The 24,196-nt window shown below is 46.7% G+C and overlaps 1 protein-coding gene across 1 annotated transcript in view; it reads right to left on the reverse strand.

The window, feature by feature from the left end:
- PLXNA4 (plexin A4) overlaps positions 1–24,196 on the reverse strand; it is a 420,437-nt gene that overhangs the window by 21,720 nt on the left and 374,521 nt on the right. Inside the window, exons 20-25 of the mRNA XM_086475002.1 lie at positions 23,662–23,804; positions 20,489–20,757; positions 17,071–17,137; positions 14,755–14,901; positions 7,571–7,730; positions 580–683 (exon numbers count right to left, since the gene is read on the reverse strand). Of these exons, the coding sequence (XP_086331128.1) occupies positions 580–683; positions 7,571–7,730; positions 14,755–14,901; positions 17,071–17,137; positions 20,489–20,757; positions 23,662–23,804 (890 nt within the window). The remainder of the gene's footprint in view (positions 1–579; positions 684–7,570; positions 7,731–14,754; positions 14,902–17,070; positions 17,138–20,488; positions 20,758–23,661; positions 23,805–24,196) is intronic.

Below are 24,196 nucleotides of genomic sequence, written 5' to 3' on the forward strand. Positions count from 1 at the left end.
AACACCCTGGCAGCTGAGACCTGTTCTGCCTCAGCTCATTCATATAGCTGGGAGCTCATTGCCTGAAGCAAACAACTGGAAAAAGCACAGAAGGGAAAGAGAATTATGCCTGGTGTGTGGGTGAAATAAAGTAGAAAACATCCCCACTCCCCCTGAAAAAATTGTTCTGGAGTCAGCTAATCCAAAATGAAAAGTTTGGTTTCCTTTTCAAATTATTGCTCCTTGCCTCCTCAGGTCAGCACTTAAATGAAAAAAAGATCTTGTTGTGAAACATAGACTCCTAAGGTGTGATTGAGGAAATGACAGAATTGTCAGCATTGGATTAAACTTAATGAGGTTCTTTTTCATGAAACCTGTCACTTGTGTAAGATATTTTTGGACATCTTTAGCCCTCTCTTATGGATCTCAAGGTCATGCAGAGATGGAAGTCAACAGGATGGATGTACTTAACACAGGCTCTCTGTCCAGTTATTGCCCACTCAAATGCTGTTTATCTCTGCGTCTTAAAGAATAACACTGCCCTTCTCCTTCTCACTTTCTTAGCCGATCTAACTTCCACCCATCCTCTCAAACAGTTACCTGATAGTGTGCCAGTGTGTTGAGCCTCTTCCAGTCATTCTCTATCTTGGTTGTGATGTCTTCGTCCTGAAGAATCATCCTTGCCCCGCTTGCTTGCCGCCACTCTGCGAGGAAAACAGGGACATTGAACTCTGCAGACCCTTTGAGACAGTGGGCAGAGCCCTGGCAAACCCTGTGTCCGTGATCCATGTGGTCATACACATGCAGGCTGCATCCATGTAGCAGCATGTCAGTCGTCGCCATTATGCTTTGTCAGAAGTCTCCAACCATGTACAACGTACCAATCCACAAACGCCCAGAGTCCTCTTTCCAGAGGGAAAGAGAAGACAGATGAACCAAGAAAGATTCGGGGAGATGGTTCAGGAAAGTGCAAAAATCATAGCCGTGTAGCAAAGTCTAGAGTCAAGTCCTAGGTTATCCAGACTGTTTTCTTTACCCTTGATAAAACGATGCTGCTATCGCATCAGAAAACACCCACCCCTTTAAAGAGTGACACCATATAGAGACCAGAACATAGAGCAGCTGCCTGCAGAGACGAGAGGTCCAAGGCTATGGCACAGCAGCACACGGTGGTGAGGTCTATACAGATAAACAAAGCAAAGACCAGAGAACTGTCGATCCATTGGCAGAGCTGAACGGAGCAAGTTCTGGTGCTTTAGCACCCTGGTTATTTGCACTGCTTAACTCTTGGCTGACTCCCTGGCTCCGTTCTTGCTCCAATGTGGCTTTTTCCAAGACTAACCTTGTCCTTGCATGTATTGGCCATCACTCTGGGACAGCAGTAAATGAACATGTCAGGGGTAGTACTTCGTCCCTGGCCCTCTTTCCTTTAGCAGCACAGACACAGCGTTTATTGATACCTGAGATCTGTCTAATTGCTAAGACCTAGCCACAAGGAGGACTCCTCCGGGCAGAGGTCTTCTTCAGCACAGCACCAGACCCTGTACTGGGCTCAGTTCATCTCCATCAGCGCTTGAGCAATCCTTCTTGCTACTCAAATACAGAAATGATGGGGAGCAGGAAGGCCTTAGCTTTGGACAGAATGAAGAGAAGAGCCAGAGACAGAACCATCACCCTGCTTGATGGAGTGTGTAATCTTTACCAGCCTTCAGCAGCATGCCTGTGGACAGAAGGGCTCCAGTTTCTGACCACATCCAGTTCTCCAGCCTCCCCCCCCCCCCCCGCCCAAAACACTCAATGCTTCTCTCCTTCTGCAGGACTGGAGCACCCCGTCACTTCTCAGGGTACCACCTTTTGCTCAGATCTTGAAGAATGCTCCGTGTGGAGGATCATCACAGCTTTCTCCACAGAGGGCTCACAGGCTTGCCTATAGACAAGGAGCACATAAACATGGCCAAAAGGAGAGAAATGTAGTATCACCTGGTGGCACTAGGGAAAGCTGTGGCTTAACTGCAGACAACCTGGACCATCCAAATCTTCCCTTTTGGTTGTCAAGTCTCAGTCACAGTGGCCCAGCCACATACAGTTTAGCCACAGCCAAAGCAGAAAGTCTATTCTTTTACGGGAGTTAATTAAAATGAACTCTTGGATATGGAGACATCACCTGCCACCCCTGCTTACTTCTCCTAATATAAAAATGCAAGGACCGTTGCAAATTTCTTTTGGTTTCAGCAGTTTTCTTATCACATAATTAAAATGTATTGGGAAAGCCGCCCTTGCCTTTATTATTCATTTAAATTAGCAGGAAGAGGTCAGCTGCTGTGTTTGTTGCTGGGTGTTACTTTGGCTGGAGATACTCAGAGAGTAAGCAAAGGTTATGTTGGCTAAGCACTGATCCTGAACTGCCCTTCATTTACTCCAGCTCCTTAGATCCTCACCTACATTATCCTTGTTATGTCTGAGGATGATGCTCTTTGTTCATTCCCACCTAGACTGGATTCCTGGAAGATAACTGCTCCCAGACATTGCTTGAAAGAGCACAAAATGCTGAAGTTTGGGCTGGACTGGGAAACTGTGCTCTTATAAAGTTCCCCACAGAGTGCCAAAGCCAATTCTACTGTCACAGAGTGTGTCTTTTTTTGTGCCTTCCTCACGGCTTCTTGGGGTTGGTGTCTCTTTGACCTCTCTCCTTCAGGGCTCTGCATGTTCCTATGGTTCCCCTCTCTCCTGACTCATCTTTAGGGAGAGACACACAGTCCCTAGGAGTGTTTTGGGAGGGGAGGCACAGGTTATCAGTGTTGCATTTGGCTCTAAAACAAACAGTACACAGATCTTTTGCACAGCTTTCCTCATTCCACGCTTTATTTGTATTCAAGGGCTGGACAAGGTTCTCAGAGCAGCAGAAACTTCCCCTCTGCTCCAGGGGAGCTGGGGACAACACGCAATGTCCCCTCGAGCCCTTTGTGCTCCTGCACAGACACAGGGGATTGCCAAGCCCTTCCTGTTGGCCTTCTTGCAAAAAGGGGCCATGCAAGGAAGAGGAAGGGCCAGTCTGACTCCACACTAGACCCACTCCTGAGCAAGACAAGGAGGAAAGTACCCTGCAGGGCAGGTTCAGAGCATCTGGCTTCAGTTTTGCAGCCCGTTTGCCCTGACCAAATACAAATCACTTCATCCTGCATCTGAAATGGCCCCCAGCTGTGATCCCCCCAACTCTTCCTAGTCTCACAGGAGCACTGCATGTTCCCCTTCTCCATGAATGCCAGCTGAGGTGGTCACACACCCATCTGCAAGGAAATGTAACGGCTGGGAGCAAGGGAATGGGAAGGGAGGGTGGGAAAGAGCAAAAGGTGACCCTGACATCCATATTTACAGCACTAAGTGAAAACTGTTAGCTTTGTCCTCGCTGGCAGCACCATGTCCCCTCTCTCATCAGATCTGCGCACTCCTCTGCGAGCCGGCACAAAGGAGAGACATACTCCAATCCAATTTGTTACACTTCCACCTTCCAGAGAGAGGGAGGGAGAGGGGGAGGGAGGTAAAAAATCCCATTATCTTTATCAAGCCTCCCAATCAGGAGCAGCAGTAAATGCAAACTCAGGAGACAGCTGCTGTGAAGCCTTTATATTTCATTCAGCAGATAGTGTATCTTTTTATTGCATGCAGGAATTACTTCTTTTTTTTTTTCTTTTTTCTTTTTTTTTTTTTTTTTTTAAGAAACAACCTTTCTCTTTAACTTGACTGGGAAAAGGAAATTCCAGGGGCCTTTGACAAAGAGGTGTTTCTTTGAACGGTAGCGATGCTTGGCTAGGGAATGACTCTGTGGGAAGACGGGAGATGGGGAGATGTCCTCCACCTTAAATCCTATAGAAAATGTTACACCTCCTTTGTGCCTTCTCTCTGATTCGGGTCACCCTGAAGATGCCCACTGAACAAGGAAGAAAAGTGTAGCAGAGGGAACATTTTTCAGGGGCAATTGAAATACCCAAGTGGATGGAAGACCTGCCAGCTCAGCCCAAGTGCTTCCCTTTGAGCCAGTCATCAGTAGTTACACCATGCTTTACAGGCACTTCAAGGTCATGATGCACACAATCCTTTTCAGTCAACTGTTCATGCCATATACTGTGCTTCCACTCTTTTCCTAAGGACCCTAAGTCTCCCATGAAGGATGGTGAAATGGTTTGTGGCTGAGGGTGCACAGCAACGGCATTTGGAACCAATGCATGTGGCTTACCCAGACTCGATGCCTGTTTCGTGATCACTTGTACTTATGAAGGATTAGCCTGAAGAGCTGGGGGGCTGCTTTTAGTCTTATGAGTATTTTTTCATTTCCCAATACTTTCCATGTGAGAGACAGATTGGCACAAGAAACAGGAGAATAAACCTTTTGTCTATATGCTGCAGGCACCAGTACAACCAGGTGGATAGGAAACAAACATGTGTAAATGTCTTGTGTGTGATGACCTCCAGGAAGAGAGGAGAAACTCAGCTCTGCTTCTGGGGTGGAGAAAGGACTGCTGTGGTTGGGGAAAAAAAAAAAAAAAAATTCATATAAGAACACATAGATGGAAGATGCCTGGGAAGTACTTCATCCTGTATATGCAAGCTGTCTGCCTTACTGTATATATAATAGGGTTAGACCCAGTTTAAATGGCTTCTAAAGGTTGAACCCCACATCCCAGTACTTCACCGTTGGTGAGGCAGTGAAAAGTTGCCTGACTTGGTCCACAATGAACCTGAGACAGGACCACTGAGTGCAAGGCTGTCAGCCTAGCAGCTCCCATCACTTCAGCAGTCCCTTTCAAAAAGCAACCGAAACGCAGGGAAGAGTGAATGCCTCAGCATGAAGCCAAATTCCTCACACCCTAATGCTTTCTTAAAGATGGGGTATTTTATTTATGGTGAGGGCATTAAAAAATAATAATAACAAAAATAGCCACTGTGGAAAGAAGCCTTTACTCAGAAGGCTGCAATTTGGGTTTTGGACTAAAATGTAACCTTAGGGTGTCCAAAATGAGTGCTTTCAGCTGACAACCCCCTCCATGAGTTGTCTGGGTAACTGCAAAACATTATGACATTTGCGACACATACAAGTCACTCTGCCTGCAGCTACCCTGCATTTAACAACTCAGAATAACTCATTAGCTTGTTTGCTTTCTTCCATGTGAGCAATCTGGCCTTAGTATGGACAGAAAGCCCAGAAAATTGTAATGGTAATAAAACCCGGTGTTGCTGTTTAGAAAGCCATCGATTTCAAGGCTGGATTACAGTCATCTGCTCTGACCTACTGCTTAGCACACGCTTGCAGGGCTGATCCAGCCGTCTTTGCAGTTGTGAGCATTCAGCCTGGGGCAGGTTGATCCTGAGAGCTCTGTGCTGCTTCAGAATGGCCAGCAGTGCCTTCTGCTCTCCCCTTGCTGGCTTCACTGTCACCGAAGGATGCCATGTGCACCAAATATCTTTTCCCGCAAAGAGCCTGGGCTGTAGCTGTAGCTGGATGGGCATATCCTCTTGTTCCTGCTTCACCCATTCCAGCCCTGCTCCTCCCATCTCGTTAGCTGCTGTGCTAAAGGACTCTGCATCTATATTGCTGCTGGCAAGGCTCTTCTACTAGATGAGGGGGTTTTTGTGTTTTGTCTTGAGTTGTTTTTTTTTTCCCCAACATCATCAATGCTTTTGGCTAAACAGCCGCTCATTAAGCAGTCTCCTGCCAGTATGGACAAGTCTGTCCTCTGAAGGATACACACACTCATAAATACTTGCTGAAAGTTACTGGTCCTCAGCACCACTCAGCAGGTCAGAATTTCTTAAAACAGCAAGAGTCCTGGATGTGAAATTGTCAGGTTCCAGCCAACACCCCCCCTACACACACCCTTGTGTATCTGTCAGTTGTCAGAGCTACAGTAAAGTCTGTGGATTCCAATTTATCCCTGACATTTGCAGCATGCAGGTGAAGTTCCTGCCTGCCATTATGGATGCACCATTCATCCCCACAGCAGAACAAACTACTTTCCACTCACACGCAGTCTGAGAGCCGAATGCAATGGACTCTGTGGCCACCATCCAGCACCAGACAGGTCAAGATATCTGGCTGCAAACCCCACTCCTCTGGTCTACTGTGCCCTGGCACTCTGCCCTATCTGCCCTCATGCTCACCCTCGCACTTACCATTCCCTTGCTGACTCACAGATGCTCCAGGATCATCTTGGGTCCTTTCTTCATGACGTATATGATCTGTTCTTTACTGCTGCTGGTTTTGGCAGCTTGTTAGGTTATTCTAACTGCCTTTCATGAGCAGGAATCTTGCTGCAATTTCTGTCAGGAGTCCCCTCCTCCCCTACACATGCACACACACCTCTAGACACTTAACTTTAATCCCTGACCTCTCATTCCTGCCTCCATTATTGCTGTGAATTGATTCTTGGCATCAGTCCATTCCTTCTTCTTTCTTTAAGTTCCTCTTCTACTTTGCTGGGTTTTATAGACTCCCATCATTTTCCACTCAAGTGTCTTTCACTGAAGGTCACTGAGGGCACGTTCTGGCAGATACAGCCACAATGCAGTCCCCAGCTCCCTACCAGGCACCTCAGCAATGTCCTGAGAAGATTTTTCTACATTCTTTCATAGTAGCCTCCAGGGATAGTATCACATCTGCCTCTGGATCCCAACTTCAGACATCTCACTCCTCCCAGCATCCTTGCTTTAGATTTTGGGCAGAAATGGATTTTGGCCTCAGAGGCACCACTGCACTGGGTTGTACAGCTCCCAGTGTTCCCCAGAGCTCAACAGCACAACTCCCTAGAAATGCTAGCGAAGCTGGTGCTTCTCTCTCCACCCTCCAAGCAGCACAATGCATGAAGGAACAAACCACTGAGGAAAAAAAAACAGTATGAATTCGTAAACAGGACTAATCTTTCCGTAAGACCTCCTAGGCTTCTGCAGAAAGGAAACCTCAGAGCAGCAGCTCCCAGCCCTGCTGGTGGTGGTTGGGTGCTGGCAGGAGAGGGAAGCAGTCAGGAGTGAGATGGATGCAGCCCACTGAATGGAGGTTGCTTCATCCTCTTTCCTGTGCCTGCACAATGAGTAATTAATACCGCTCGGGCTGTGGCTATGTCAGCAAGAATATAATCCAAATCTATAATCCAATCTATAATCCAAACCCCCACTATTGAGAGAAGAGATAGGAATAAATCTCTGCAGCCTGAACACTGCTGACAACACCGCCCTGGGCGTTTGGTGCTCTTTTTCCAGGGGTCTTTGGCAGGACAGCAAGAATAGCCCCAGTCATCCCTTTTCCATACCCTTGTCCAACCTGAATTCTGTGGCCAGAAAAGCAGGACAGCTCCTGGTCTTTTTAAGTCCTCAAGGCCAAAGAATTCATAAACCAGGAGCGTATGCATCATCTTAATCACTCTCTTCTGTCCTCTCCCCATTGCTGCTGCTCTGCCTTGCACAAGCACCAAGGGTGCACTCAGTCTGGAGAGGTGGCACCAGCCCCACTAAACAGCGTCTGGTTGAGTTTTTGACTATCTCCCATCTCCCCTCTCACCCTTGCCCGGGGGCAATCAGGCCCCTCTGTGCACTCACGTACCCAAGTCCATATCAGCAGCTTTGGGCCGGTGGGAACAAGGCACATTCTTGAAGATGGCATCGAGGATCTTCTCCTTGACCTGCGTGATGGTGTCACAATTCAGGATCTTCACCGGGATCTCAGGGCTGTTCACATTGTCGGGGTTCACGCAGCTCAGGACCTGAAAGAGAGGCAGTGAGACCCACCACACGTTTCGCAGCAGCACGAGTACCCTGCGGCTGCCCTTCTTGCAAGTTCCTGTGTCCTACAAGCCAGAGGGATCTAGGGTGCAAAAAGGGCAAAAATGTGTAGCAAGAGTATTCCCTCCTTCAGGAAGGCCCATGAATACCAGCTCAGGTTCTGGTAACGACATTTTCTTTCAGTAAAAATGTCATTCACCCAAATGGTACCAGACAATGGTCACTGACACACACTTTTCACAGAAATCATTAAAAATGCAATCACGCCTGACCCTGGTTGGAGCTGAACTGATATCAAGGGGCTCTCCAGAGCTTTCCTTGGCATCTGACTAGTTCCATGCTCCCTACAGAGCTGGCAAGGTGACCTAAATCAGTAGTGGTCTCCTTGCATTGCCACCTGACTTTGACAATTCAGGTAAAAGTGCTCTTCAGCCTCTCCGCCTTAAGTTTGTCCATCTTCTGCACAGCCATGGGACTGACCCCGACCCTTCTCAGAAGAATGTCATTAATTCGAAATGCAGGGTTTCTTAAAAAACTACACACAGAACAACAACAACTTCTCCTTTCACAAATAGAACAAGAAAATTGACCCCGCTGGAGAGGCCTCTCATTTCTCAGAAGGAGAATATCATTTTCTCCAAAGACTCTGTCCAAGAGTAAATGCAAAGCACATGAGGTGGTGAGGGAGGGATACCTTAAACACATACACACAGAGTTTAATAGCAATCTGCCTGCTAAGTCTTGGCCCTGTCTATGTTGAGCATTCTGCTCTCTTCTGGTTAGAGGAGTGTGAAGTCTATAAACTTTTATAAACTTAGCGCACCTTTGCACTTGGGAGGAGTTTTCAGTGATGCTCCTGGCTATATACAGCCATTAAATGTTCCTGTGCAACTTTTAAAAGTGCAGACACGTTAATTTTAGCGCCTTAGACAAATTCTACCTTGACTGTAAATTCCCTTCTGTAGTATGCAATAGGTACTGGACTTTCCAACACTTTCCATCTCAACCTACTAAGATGCAGCGCGATCTCCAAGTGGCTTGAAACTGGGTGTAATCACATCAGCATAATTACATATTGGCTCACCAGGCTCCCTTTGGTGCTGTTATGCTCAACTAAGAGGGACTTGTGAAGATACTGCTTACAAAGAGCTCTGTGATCTTTCTGGATGAAAGGGAAGATGTAAATATGAGATATTGATTAGATCATAATTCTATTATTTATATGTCACTTCCAGGAGTATTGAAGAGGCATCAATTCAGATAATAATAACAATGGCACAGATTTACAGTTCTGTGGCATCTTTCATCTCAAAGGATCACAGAACCATACATAAAAAGCACTGTTGAAATGAATCCAGTGTTGAGGTTATTAGTTGCTCCCCTCCCATTACACATCTGTAGGGAAATGAAGCAGTGATGGTAGACCAGGACAGCTCTTTGGAGAGTGCTATTGGGGTCACACATTGTTCTGGAGACCAAGTTACTCTGCAAGGGTCTCTCAGAGATTTGAGCATGGCTAAGGTGAAATGAGCTGATGCCAGTCAGAACAAGCTCTGTGCTGTGATTGATCTCTGATGCAAACACCAGGGGCTCGGTTCAGTTCTCCACATGAAGGCACTTAGTGCTCTTTAAAATAATCTGGGCTACCCTGCCAGGACAACAGCTGGTCCAGAAGACACAGCATCTCCTGGTGGTGCTGACTAGTGTCCACCACACCAGTGCCCACCTTGCAATGCGGACCACCATCCCGCTGGAAGCTGACAATGGTGATCGGCTCTTATAACTTGGTTCTCCCTGAATTTCACAAGGTGTCACCTTTGTAAGGTGGCAGGAAAACTCTGCCTGCGTGAACAATGATCATTCATGCCCTGACTACAGCAGTCCTTGCTTTCCTTTTTTTTCCAGTTCAGTTGGAAGAAGAAGGAGCAGGGAAAGGCAAAATTTCAAAGGGCTGTGTAGAGAGGAGTTTGCTCTTCGTGGTTTTAAGCACAGATGGGGGCAGATAGTAGTACCTGTAAACCCCTGAACTACAGCAAGTTCTTCTCAATGACAGTCAAGAGGCTCCTTTCAACATTTTAAGGCATTCAAGCATTGTTTATAGAAAACAACACCCTTCCCAGAGTACGGTAGCTTTGACATATATGCCCCAGCCTTTACATCAACTCTTACTTGGTGTTTTCCAGCTGTTCTCTTGTGGAGCACCAAATTTTTCTCCATACAAAGACTTCAGGAATTTTGCAGGGTGTGCCTGTGTATTGCACACACTTAATGTGTGCTCTTTGGAGATTGTCATGGGCCCTATAGAAGTCATCCTTACACCACAGGTTGAAAATATCTGTTACCCTTCCAACAGACTGAAGGTCCTAATAGTAATGAGGTGTTTCCAACTAAGAGCGAGATTCCTACCACTTCTGTAGGAATCCTCCCAAGGGTTTACTCTGTTGTCACCCCAGGCTTCTATAGGTTGTCCCTGGTAGGGAATGACGAGGAGAAAAAGAATCTACGCATTGGCTTCATCGATTTAGCAGAGTTCAGATGCTCCAGTCTCACTGGAAGAGTAAGATTTGCCCTGTGCTTCCACCCAGAGCTGTCCTCTTAACAACCCATGTAAGACACAGACCTAACCCCATTGCTCCTGCAGTGCTGCTCAGCTGTGTCAACACAATCTTTGACGTCAAGAGACCCCTGAGATGGCCTGTGTTGTACTCTTACATGATTAGTCACTCCGAGAGAAGTTTTGTGATGCTGATCTCCTGAATGCATTCACTGTCACTGCTCCATCACCCACCACCTGCCTTTGAGCCCTAGAGCTAGTAAGGTAGATGAAGGGGAGAGGAGACTTCAGGGTCACTCAAGGAAATGACGAATATTTTGCTGCTGAGAGGACACCAGCACTTGGCACCGCTGCTCTGTCATGCATTGAGGTCTGTGTCAGCGTAGCAAAAGGACAGTGCCAGTTGTGGGGTCAATATGAAGAGGTATGCGACTGGGAGCACGCAGAGTAGTGATCTCTGAGCCCTGCTCTCCCACTGACTGTGTATGACCTTGGGGCATATCATCTCACTGGATTTGTGTTTATTAACCTTTTCCTATATCCTTGGGGTTTTTTTGTCTGCCAGCCCTTCCAGCCATGAGCTGTATCTAAGTGTATACATACATGCAATGCTTAGCACAGCTAAGCCCTGATCTCCACTACAGATTACTGACATTTAAATAACAAAAGCACAGCTTCTGATTACTCATATGGCAACGCTGGCTCTGAGTTCTCTGCAGCGTTTGAATGGTCTGCCCTGAGAGCAGGATGTCACTACAGTTTCTGTCCCAGGGACAGACGTCTTTCTCTTCTAGATTGGGCTAAGGAAGGTTCAAGGGGGCTAGCAAACAGCAAGGCTTGGCAGCGAACAAGGAGTAAAAAGACCCCCAAAAAAGCCAAACCTAGGAGATCCTTCTGATACCTTGATAGTGGCTTCTTCCCTGCCACCAAAATTAGCCTTAAAAAGCCTTGACCAAAGGCAGCTGAAAGTATCTTTATTCATCTGGAATATGTTGTCAGGAGAGATGATCTGATTAGGCTCTCAGCACAGGAGCCACAGAGGTCTGCAGGGACCACACGGAGCACGCCACTGCTCAAGATATACTGGGCAGCTCCCACCTACCACCTCCGAGCACTAACTAGCCAATACTCTTGCCAGCTTCTGACTCACATCGAGGTCTTTGCTCCCCTGCATTATTTGTATCAAAAAAACATAAAGCTGGCACAGGAGATGGATGGTCTTTCATCTCCCAGTGACAGCGGAGCCGTAGCAGTAGGGAGTAAGGTTTTTGCATCTGGACTTTGGTTTGGTGAATGGTTAAAAAATCATGGATTCTGGCAAAAGCAGGTGGAAGTCAGCAGGCATGAGATCTTCCTGTCTCTCATAAAGAATAACCTAGTTGGGTTCTTCGTAACACTGCAGACCAGAGATGATGAGCAATGACTGCTAGCAAAGGCGTTATCACAAGAGGGTGTTTCACTGAGATACACAGCTTGGGAGAAGACCTACTGTTTAGCTGCAACGCATTTATTCTAGCAAATCACATCTGTAACCAGCTTAGTTCCTACTGTACTGAAAAATCCCTTGTAAGCACAGGAATTGTTACAGACTGCAAAGACCCTAGGACATCAAGGCTGCTTCTCTGGAGAACTGTAAGGCCTAGCAGACAGCAAATTGGAGCTATCTGTTTTGGAAAGAAATCAGACCGAAACAATCTAAATTTTAGTGAATGAGGTGTATATTGTAAAATCAGTAATTCCAGATGTCTGAAAGTGCTTGTCCTCTTTTTTTTTCTCCTTGGATAGGTGAGTTTCTTTGGATTTGCTTTTCACTCAAACCATAATCGAAACCATGAGTTAAAATATTTGGTCATGATTAATGAAAGGTAGAGAATAAACACCTTCCAAAAGAAGCCCAAGCCTTGTCTTCCTGGAATAATGACAATAAACAGCCTGTTTCAATGTGCCATGCTGCCGGAATTGTGATTTAACTCAGTCAAGCAGTGATCCAGCACTCATGACATGTGAACAACCCAATGAATTTTAGCCCCACACACTGCACGCTCACAGTGGTGACCAGGTGCACTTGGTACACAGCAGGAGACATCGAGGGGATTCCTATACTACAAATACTGAATCAGTTCTTGCTTTATTTCATCACTATATATTTTTAATAAAAGGTGACAGACTGCTTAAGTAAGCTAGAGGAAAGACAAAATAAAACAAGAATAAAAAGAAACAGAAAGGAAGAACAATCTTATTCATATTCTGCTTCTTCTTAATCTCCTTCACCGAAGCTGATCTCTGTAAATCTGCTGAGATTCCTATCGGGATATATTTGTCTGCTCTTGAGATGTAAGAGGGAGAGCTGATTAACATCAAACGACACAAAGTGAATGGAGGAGAGCTTTGTTCAGGCCCATGTATAATTACTACCCTTTGCTGGCTGCTTTATAACAAGCCTAAAAGGATCGGAGGGATTTCCTCTGGTGAAAGTGATCACTCTGTGTCTGCATTTCTCTTCCTTTTGCTCCCTCTCTGCATGTGAGATCAGGCCTCCAAATTTCTAGACAATGACACGTAATAGAAAAGAAGCACTACGCTGCTGAACTAATAGGAAAGTCACATTTTTAATATGCGGAATAAAATTGTAGTCTTATTTAAGAATAAAGTCTACTTCCTCATCAGACTTGGATTCAGTCAAAACTCAGCTCTAGACTGTCTGTTACTGAAGAAAAGCAGGCATTTCTAGAGTCAGTCCAGCTGAGCTAAGATCTGAGATAGGTCGAGGAAGTAACATCAACTGGACACAGCCCTCAAAGCTACCTAAGGTTAAGTGGGACAGATGTCCCTCAATTGAAGGTGTAAATAAAATAATCCCAGAGCATCTTCTGACCATCTTAAAATTTGGAGTTGGGGTTTTCTGAAAACAAAGACATGGGAAATAAAGAAGTTAAAAGGATCATTGAAGTCTTCAAAAGTGTTCTTCATCCTGCAGAGACTTAGAAGCTCAGTGGATTTACTGTATCCAGGAAAAAGTGAAGGCCCACAAACACACTAAGAAGAGATATCTAATGCTCTTTAACTAATGCTCTTTAATCAAGTGGGAAAAGGGTGTAATCTCAGAGTAGAAGCTAAAGCTGGGCATATGCAGTGTGTATCTTTCACCATGCAGACGATCACATTTTGAAGCAAATAACTTAGTGACAGCGCTTAATTTCTTTCCCTTGAAATCTTTAAACCAAATTAATTTTTCTTTGACTTGTGCTTGTTTAAGAGGAATGGCTGCATTAGATCTAGAGAAGACCTAACAGGTCCCACCACAGTGTACCTCTAACATATTCCTTGGTGCTGAAAACTTCCTTGAAGACACAGATCTTCTTCTTTTTTTTTTTTCTCTCTTTTTTTTTTTTTTTTTTTTTTTTTTTTCTGGTGAGGATTATTCTAGAGATCTTTGCAATGTAGCCTCATAAAAACTATTTTTGCTCTCACTTGCAGAAGGCCACAGGCTTTGCGCTGACCCAACACCACAAGGTCTCAGGAGGCCTCTGGGCTTGCTGTGCCCTGGGCTGGGTGCCCCTGTGATCACAAGTGTCCCACGACCAAGGGCCTCGTGCCCGACCTGCCTGAGCTCTGCGCTGGGGACACCCCACGTGGCCAAGGGCTGCCCCGGGCAGGCACTGCCCAGCAAACACCAGCCCTTTGTGTGCCCGGGCTGGGCGCTGGGCAGCTCACCCAGTGGTGCTGGGGACCAGGGAGAAGGGAGCAGGTGATGGGGAGAGGTGGGATCAAAATATCCCGAGGTGGTCCCAAGAGTAAGGAGGAAGAAACCCACCGTGGACATCACTCTCCTGCCAGAGCAGAGCTCAGGGCGGTGACAACTTGCAGTGACAACCCCACCTTTCCGCTGCAGGAAGACTGCTACCTTTGATTTACAGCTCAGAGAGATGTTGGAAGGGTGGGCATCACTCTGGGGGAATGGGGTAGATACTAGGAATTATTTTATCTAACAGAAAAGGGTAAATTGTCCCTATGTATTGTCTTCACATTCACAGCCATATTCACAACACAGGGTTCACGCTTGTCTTCCAGTGCTTCCTGACCTCACCTAACCCAAGAAATGGTAAAGGATCGACACTGTCAGCCGACCCTGCAACGAGTGCAGATGCTTTCAGAGAACAGGCAATGCCTTTGGGGATCTGCAGATGCTCTGGGCATGGGGCAGGGCACAATGGAAGTAACTTGGAAGCAGTCAACTTTGCAAACATGCTTTGCAAGCAGATGCTTCAGCCACAAACGTTGCTGTGTTAGTGGGTGCGACTAGTCAGCCTTCAGCAGGGTTATCCTGCTGGGTTGCAAGAATAAATTGTTCCAGAGGGTCATTAGGCCCATCACTGGCTTCTTTTCTTTAAATCTTCTTTTGCTAGGAAAGGCTGGACAAGCCCATAAGAAGGTGTGCTCTGAGGACTCACCAGTGTCTTGTAATCGATCTGCTGTCGGATGAGCTTGTCCTCACTCAGTGAGTACCGGGCCTCCCCAGTGATCGAGTCAATGGGACCCTTTTCCATCTGCTGCTTGATGGCACAGAAAAGGGAGAACAGAGGTTCGCCAGCACATTCCTGCAGGGGTGAGAGACAACCATGAGGTGGAACAGGAGGAGCAGAGGTGAGAACCCAACCTACACAGCATCTCAATGACAGCCACGGCGTGTCATCCCCAACCGCTCAAGACAGATGCATCAGTAGGAATCAGTCTGTCCCATACAGCCCTGGAATAGAGGTGGCCCTCCACTTCCACAGACTGCAACCAGCCCTCTTGAGTGTCCTGTCATGGGGCAAAGGTGTCAGTGTTCCCCGGCCATGTTGGAGCTATCAGAGCCTTGTAGGTCACAAGTGATTGAGACCAGGCCAGAGCTTTGCAGTGGAGAATGTGTTGGGATGAGTCCCAGAGGACCTGGAGACAGGTCTGAAAGGGAGATGGACTTGCTGGTGACCTGTCCTGGGTGTCCGGCTAGAGCCCACAGTCTCCTTGAGCACTCTCATGCTGGAGGCAAAAAGGGATGCTCCGGCAGGAGCAGCTCCAGGACCCAGGGGAGATGTGCCCCTGGATCTGTATGGTTGCATTGGGGATGTCAGATGTGTGGGGCCCAGCACAGGGCAGCAACAAGCAGCCCACAGGCAGGGCCAGCAAAGCACAGCTCTCCCTAATTTCTCATTCCCATCATTCGCACTCACTGCACTTCTCTTCCCACACTTTTCCTAACTTCTCCCCCCTTGCTGCTCTCCCTCTGCACATTCGCTGTCATGCTCCCCTCCTCGTGCTTTCTTCTATGGCCTCCCTTCCCCTTCATCTCTCCATCATTCCTCCCCTCGTCCCCACCTTGCCCTCTCCTCTTGCAGTGTGTCCCAACTCAACGAGCGAGGTCATTTTCCTCGGGTGTAAATCCCAGCAAAAACAAGTTAATAATCTGAAGCAAAGTGGCCCCTTTCTCAGTTCCTACACCTGTCTCCCACTTAATTAGCTTATCTGCCAGCAGCATATTGCTTCTGTGTGCCTGTCTCTTGCCCTTATCAGGCCTCTGTTCAGGCTAAGGCAAGAAGACAAGTAGCTGAGTGGGGTGAAAAAAGCCTATTATAAAAGCAGCTCTTTAGAGAGTCACCTCCTTATATCCTTTCCTTTCAGCTGAAAGCAGGAATCTGATACTGAAGTCACTGAAATTACCTTCCAGGGACCTTCAAAACTTTCCCATGTGTTCATCCTTGCACTGGTCGTGCCTGGGGAAGGCTCAAGGGAATGGGATTGATTTGTAAGGCCTTGAATTGCCAGGCCGATGGTGGCTATTCTGTCCAAACGGGGCTGCAAGGTGTAAGGATGTCTAGCAACCGTATTGGGAGTGGGAGAGAGGTGTAGAGCCCAGCTCCTTCCAAAAAAGCTGGCTCTGAGTTTGGTGCCTTGGCAACTAGCATGCTTGAGGGTCCCCAAGAGGAAACTGCCATCGCCCAGCAGTCCCGTGGCAGGACTCAAAGGCTGAAAGCCTCCTTTTTTTTTTTTTTTACTACACACCATTCCAAGGAATGAGAGGGTTCAGGGGGTGTCTTTTCACTCTTTTGCTAGTGAGTGCCTTGCAAAGGCAATGCTTCCTCCCACTGGGACACAAAGCAGCAACAACCTCAGCCCGTGTTGGGTTCTGGATGCAGCAGTCAGGTTTATATGGTGTATTGTGTCCAGCCCTCTAGACTCAGGGGGTGCATGACCATGTGCAGGGCAAGCTTACGAGAGCCTAATGCCAAGAAGAGCTTGGGTTTGGGACTAAATTAAACTAAGCAGGGATCTGGTTATGGTGTGCATAAGGCAGGCAGGTATGATGGAGACACTAGGTACTATGGAGGCACTGGGCCCCAGTACTGCCTCTGAACTGGGGCTGGAGGAGATCTCCAGCCAGTATGCACTGAAAATACAGACCACCATGTGATGGAGATCTGAGCATGCTAGTGAAAGGAAAGCATTTTCAATAGAGTTCTCCATCAGGCTCTGAACTACTTCACGTTTCGGCACTGACCTTAGGTACCACCTCTGTACAGAAGTAAGATCAACAGGCTGCCTCTCTAACAATGTGTCCCTCTTTGTTCTCCCTGGATGAGAAAACAGACCCTCTCCCATTAGGCAGTGAGCTCCTTCCAGAGAAAAGAGCTTTTTCCTTTATATCTGGGAAGTTTTTGCCCTAACTAAATCTCACCAAGAAGAAATGTATTAAAGCAGCTGTTCATCCAGCATGCTACTCCACTCACCTTGAGGAACTTGTACAGAAGGAAGGTGAACCAGTTGGTGAGCATTTTCTCAGCCACAGACTCTGTCCTAAAATCAGCCAAGGAGAAAAAACAAATTGGAAACGAGTTAGCCATGCTGGTCATACCAAAGGGCTAGTCAAAAAAGGGCTTTATCCATCTTACTGTCCAGATCTTTGAGCCCCACGGAAAGTCTGGCATGACACCATCAGGATTAAGCATGTCCTAGGTTCTCTGTTTTACCTTTGGATTTAGGAAACCTGCAGGCAAATCCTTACTGCCCTGTTGATTCTCCTGTGACTAAGGAAGTCCCTGTATGTTTCTCAGCTTCTCCATCAAAGAAAGGAGATGACAATATTTGAGGGAACCTTCTCAAGGGAGCTCAGGGAGGATAAATCCATCAAACATGAGGAGCTCAGTTAGGCCATATGACAAGTAGGCTATATAAATACTTAAGACAGACAGATCTAAATTGCCAGAGAATTGTTATCTGGCACTGACTATCTCCCTGGCATTTACGAGTGATTATACTCCTCAATATTTCAATGATGTGGTGCATTCACAGAGTTCATCCTTTTGCCTTTGAGCACTCTGTCCTCAACCAAACAAAAATCCATCTCGAGTCTTCAGGGTGAACTTTTCCTACAGAAGGCCTGACTCAGGCCTGTAAACGTGGTGTAGACACCCGGAGCACAGAAAAAAAACCATGTTGGCTCCAGTACACGCATGCACTGGTGCTGCTCAAGAAGAAAGCAAGAGTCCCTGCCTGGATGAATTAGAGTGGGTCCATCTTGTCCTGGCAATCATCAAAGCCACGCAGAGATTTTCGCTTAGGACTTAGAAGATTTTAGGTTTCCTTAGTCCATCAGCATAAAGTTGATCTTGCTTCCTCTGGAGCATGAGACTTGCAAGGGGCAGCATTTGCATTCTGGAGCTATATGCGTGGAACCATTCAACAACCTTGCCTGTAAGCAGTGACCTGTTACACGAACACAGAGCGAGTGACAGTCCCTTCCTTAGCTAAATGCTGTTGATCTTTAACCTGGTTTCCATAGGGACTTCTCTGCTCTTGTGGGCAAGTCTCACTTAGATAGTTGGGATAGTGGGTGGGAGGAATGATAATAGGGCTCCTCTTTTCTTGCCTGCAACCAGACAAAGAGATGATATGGTCCCAGTTCGCTACCAGGTTGATGCTGTGTGTCCTTTGTCTACAGTGATCATTGCTGTGTGTCTGTCTAGAGACTGCCTCTGTCCAAAGCATCCTGTTTGCCCTGTGTTCCCCTCAGTCAACATCACCTAGCTGCTGTCCTCTGTTGCTCATGGTATGATATTCAATTCCAGCTATCCACATGCTTATCATGGTCTGAGCTCCTCACGGGGAATGTCGCCCAAGGAGTGCTCTTTCTGAGGTATAACACCTGGGACCCACCACATGGTGCAAACTTAGCATTACCACGAGAAAAAGAACTGAAATCCCACTGTGTTACTGCTCTCTGCCTTGGCAACTCTAATCCCTTTCAGGCTGTAGGTGTCATGTGGGATGAACACTGGACATAGGTGAGTTGGGAAAAAGATTCCAGCCAGCTCCTTCCTCCTGCAAAATAGCCCCCAAAACCAACACTGTAGGAAGGTGTTAGAAAATTCCCTTCCATCCATAGACTCACTGGGAGGGAGAGGAAGCATCAAGTTGAATCCAGCCACTCCAAATAATTGTCTGAGGACCTCACACCAACATCAGACCCAAGGCACCGAGCTATTCATGTGTTCAGTTGTAGACTCTGTTCTGGTGCTGCTCAGTGCACGACCCCCATCTCAGAGCACAAACCACATCTCTGACTTCTCCTTGTGTTTTCAGAGCTTGGAACAGTGGAGGTGCCTTCTTTGTTTCCTGTCTCTCCTTCCAAAGCCACATTTCATTTCCAACAAAGAGGATTAGAGTTAGAAAAGAGCTGGAAGAAGGAGAAAGAGGAGAGATGGGATGCTCAGGACTAGACAAGAATGAACAACCACAGAAGATAAAGAGATGGAGACAGGGGAAGAAAAAGGAGAAAATGAAGGGAGGAGACAATTGGAAGGAGGTAGTGCCATCCAGCATCAGAGGAGAAGCACAGAGAGGAAGCCTGGGGACAGCTGGAGGGAGGTCACCAGCCAGGCTGTAGGGCTTGAATCACATCAGAGAGTCAACTGACACCAAAGCAAAGTCCAGTTTCTGCCCCTGGCATTGCTGCCCTGAATGCCAGGAAGTGCCTTCTGCTCCCTTTTTTGCTGGTTCTCCACAGTGGGCTGTGTGCCAGATGAAAAGCCCCCCAGCAGGCACCAGAGATCCCTGCCCAAGCCGTACTTCATAATCAGCTGAGGGCTTCTCAAAGTTGACTTTGAGCAGTGGCAAAGGCCATTCATCTCCAGAAGACTCCCCTTTAGGGTCCTTGAATCAGAAGGGTGGGTTCAGACTATGAAAAGGAGATGAACGCGATCTTAAAGGGAGAAGAGGCAACATTTCCCTAGGCAGGGAAAGCACATTAATTACAGAGCAGTAGATTTCTAATTCGAGGGTTCCCACAGAACTGCGGAGTTTAGACCTTAGAAGTGGACAAGAAGTACCAGTCAAAACTTGTGCCCTGTATGAAACCAGTTCTGTTGTCCTGCTCTGCTCTTCTACTAGCTTCAACGAGCTCCCAGCACTGTTGCTCAGGGATATGGGAGACCCCACAATGCAGCTGAAGAAGACTCTCCATGTGACCATAGCTAACTCATGAACAACAAACAAAGCAGGGCAGTCCATGTCCCAGGCAAGAGACAGCTTACTCACCAGGGATATAATACAGCCTGTTCTATGTGATATATTTATAGGCCCTACACGATGCAAGTGGAGTTTTCAGGTTAAAAGGAAACAGAAGCATAAATGAGCATCTTAAGCACACAAAGAGTCCAAAATAAAGATTAGGAAGTATGGGCTCTTGCTGCCCTTATGAAGCTTTCTGGAAGATTCACATTAAAATCCAGGAGTAGTTTAGTTCTGTAACTTTTAATCATTGACTACTTTTTGTTTATGGAGGAGATGGAGCAAGATCTACAGACACACTTGCTGAAAGAGAAGGAAATGCAGAGAGGATGCTGGGAGGAAGAGGAGAGTCCTCTAAGACAAAGCATGCTCTGTCAGGAAGTCTTAAATGAGCAGGAAACCAGAAAGGGAGAGCTATTCAGCCTTCTTTCAACCCTACTTGCCTTATTCAACCCTCTCTGCATATTGTTACTGGGTCATGCGAACTGTGGCTGTACACCATTCTGATTTCACACCCTGCTGCACAAACAAAAATCAAGCACATTTTCCCCTTTCTTCCGAAGATGGCTATCATGCTTGTGTTAGACAGTGGGGCACAGGCTGCCCAGCCCAGCTCACTCCAGCCCCAGGCATCCTTACCTCCGGAGCAGCAGCTTGGGGTGATTCTTGCTCTCCAGATTTTTGTCTATGAGGTCGGCCAAGAGCTGTTTGAGGACATCAGTAGCGTACTCCAGCTTGCTCTGCAGCACCGTCATGATCAGCGAGGCCACATTACCACGGTCCCGCATGGAGAAGCTGCGCTGGGACTCCAGCGTGCGGATGAAGGACAGCAGGAAAACCTTGTTGTTGATGAGCTGGGCAAAGAGCTTCAGGCCTTTCTCTACCCGTTCCTGCCTATAACCAGGGACCTGCACAAGAAGAAAGGGAGTTTATACCTTTCCCTCACTACCCACTGTCAGACCTCCCCAAATGGGTCACACACCCTTTGCTACCTCTCTGCCTTTGTCCCTCCAGCTCCTCCAACTATACCCTTTGACATCAAGCAGAAGTCAGTTCTGAGAGAGGGAAAAAGGAAAAGCTGCTTCAAAGAGCAGAGACAACTTTTTAAAAAAATCTTGCATCTAGCAGGCAGGTGAGTCCTTCCTTCTGCATCACAGGATAGTCCTGTAAAAAGGAAGAGATTCCATACATCATCCAATGATTAAGAAGTCTGAGAGACCTCCCAGCCACAGCCAGATGACTTTTTTTTCCACTCCTGTGTTTCCCTTTCTGAATAGTACATCAAAAAGAGATTACTAGTGCCTAGATGTGGCACCATACAATGTTATATTTTTATTGTAGTCAAAATGAAGTCTCAATTTATCTTCACCTAAAAACTCTTTTTCATCCCTGCAAGAAATCTGCTTACAGACATTTGGGGTTCAGATTTAAGAAGCTAGGAGAAGAAGCAAGAAAATGAATGGGGAAGAGAGCCTGGGCTTGGGTTTTGAGGAGATGAAGAGACGCAGTGAGGCAGTGGCTGAGATGATGATCATGCAGCTGGGCCTTGGTTTGAAGATCTAGGTAGATGAAGGTGTGAGAGGACACCCTGAGTTGGGGCCTGTTTTGGAGGTTCCACTGTAGTAGGACCCCTGGGCCTGGGAGGTGAGAGGGTCTGGAGACAGCTGCGAGAGGCTGGTGAACTAGTCTTTACACAGAACAACTTAGGACCTCAACACTGGACCCTGGACTCCACAGTCTACAGTGTGCTTTACCCTTTCCAGTCCTTCTGGCTCTAGATGAAAATGGAGCTTAAACAGAGAACCCTAAACTCATTCCTTCATGTTGCTAAAGCTGTTCCAGCCTTTGAAAAATCTTGCCTGGAAGTTGGAGGGTCTGAACACAGAGCACCACATGTCACTGAGGCATGTATGCATTAATAACCAACCAGCTTTGGCACTTTAATGCAAAACAGGTTGGCACGCTTAAACAACCAAGTAATGCGAGGCCCCTTAAAGAGTCATTACTTTTTCATTCTGGAAATTAGAGCTCTTAACTCTTTTCGCATACAGCAAATAAATTACTTAGCAAATAGCTTGAGACAACCAACCAACAAATCACTACCATCCATCCCGCCAATAATTATTTTTAACTCACTTGCTTGAACATTTAATATTGTCTATCCCCAGGTTATTATGGAGAATTAAAAAGAATAACAAGAAAAGTGTTTTGTGCTGCATCTGGAAGCAGTTAATTAGCAAATGAACTGGAAATATGTAAGACCTGCTCACTGCGGGATCTATGCTGGGGCCTTTTGCAATAAATAGCAACTCCTTCTAGGTGCCATAGAGAATGGAGTAGAATGGGAACTTCTTTCCCTGATATGTTGGTAACCAAAGACGTTGACACTGAAAGAGCTGTTGAAGCTTTACAGAGGATCAAGTAAAAAAAAACAAAAGCTGAATGAAATGAAAGGAAGAAGCAATGAAAGGTGGCAGATTGAAACATTACCTCTGCGTCTCTCTGTATGTACCTACATATGGGAGCATCCGTGCTAAAATCTCTATAGGGGTCAGATGCTATTCTGTGGTCAGCTGGCTGAGGTTAATGAATGTAGGGATTGAAATTGGCTGTGGGTATACTGAAAGTGTTTGAGTGTGTGTATATACAAATGTGAGAGAGAGCTTCATCACCCCTCATCTCTTGTGCTCACTTGTTGAAGCTGCTGAGCTACTCTTCACAAGGGAAAGCAGCTTGCGTCCACTCTACCTGCACCCTAAAGGCAAATTTATATGTATTATATATGTATGTACATATATATGTGTGTGTATATTTGTGTGTGTATGTGTATAACTCAGCTTCCTATACAATCGTACAAGTCTTCCTTGCTGACAGATCAGGTTTTTTAATAGTTCTCTCCATATAGTTTGACGAAATTTGGCTCTCTTGAAGGGAACAAAGACGAGCAGGCACCTCTGATTACGCAGCCAGCCAAGCATGGTATTGCCTGTGCCAGCTCCTGCTCCTCCTTTCTGCCAACTAACCCCAGTCTTGGCCTCCAGCAATCTCACCAGCCCATGCCAGAGCCTCTCTGAAGCTCAGAGCTTGCCAAAGACTTTGCAGAAACCTCAGCCAACAACCTCCCTGGCCTTGGCCATGGTGTATCCCCTGCTTCTCTGGCCCAGGTACCCCTAAAGCAGAGCCTGTCCATCTGCCAAAGCCTGAAGCAGTTTTTCATCATGGGCAGATCTCACCTGGGGTCTCATCAAACTCACTGACACCACTGAGGTGATGCAGATGTGTGCAGGGTACGGGCAGACTGACGCTGTGGTTTTCTGACCCCACTGCAAACCACAGAAAGCAGTAAGAGCAGTAAAGGTGAACCTCCTTCAGTGACTGCAGGTTATTTCTATAGGTGTTGCTACAAAAAAAAGGCCTCTAGGTAGTGTGTCATGCAAAGCTGGAGTGACATAAGCAAGTATCCTTGCCATATAACATTTTTCCTGGCCCCTGCACAGCAGTAACTAATAAATCCAGTCTAAACCACAAACCCCAGCAGGATGAAGACCAAGGAGAAGCTTAATACAGCAGACTAATGCACACAGCTCTATGAGGCTCTTCCAAATAGCTAAGTGATCAAACAGAGTTAAACACGTAAGGTAGCAGCAATCACCTTCCACTTTCAGCCTGGATTTTTAATGAGGTGATGTTTTGTCCCTGGTAGGACACAGCATTGTAAGCCATCACGTCCCCACCACTGACACAACATGTCTTGCATTCAGGACAGAACAGGGAGGCATGAGAGGAGCCAGAAGCAGACGTTGATTTGTTACCTCCAGATCCCTAAGGACTGGATGATCTTCAATGCCAGGGAAAAGCACCCTCATGGTGTAGGTTCGGTAATCGAGGAAAGGGATCCCAGCTCCATCCAGGTCACTTGTCAGCTCGTGAATATCTGTCTGTAGCTCTGCAAAGGCTGACAGAAAAAAGGACTCATGTAGCAATGACAGTCAAGATCTCCCTCACCATGATGGGAAAGTCCCTCAGACCACATACATGAGACTAAGGTACAAGTGAAGAAGAAACACATGGAGAGGAAGAAGAAGGTGGACAAGAGCAGTCTCGCCTTTCCTATAACACAGCCTTTCACCAGGGACATGTGCCAAGACTCTCTCTGGACTGTGAGTAGCAAATGCAGTCAGAAGAGGGTAGGGGAAGGCTGGACTCAGAGAAAACAGGCAAAGTCAGATTAGATCCAAGCTTGAGCTGTACCCACAGGGTTCAACACTGATTTTGCTTCTGGTATTTTGGCTCAAAGCTTTATGGCTGGATGCCTCTCTTCTACCAGCACTGACAGCGTCAGACTCC

The sequence above is a fragment of the Leptosomus discolor genome, chromosome 1 (assembly GCF_034619465.1).
Source record: "Leptosomus discolor isolate bLepDis1 chromosome 1, bLepDis1.hap2, whole genome shotgun sequence".
NCBI lineage: Eukaryota > Metazoa > Chordata > Aves > Leptosomiformes > Leptosomidae > Leptosomus > Leptosomus discolor.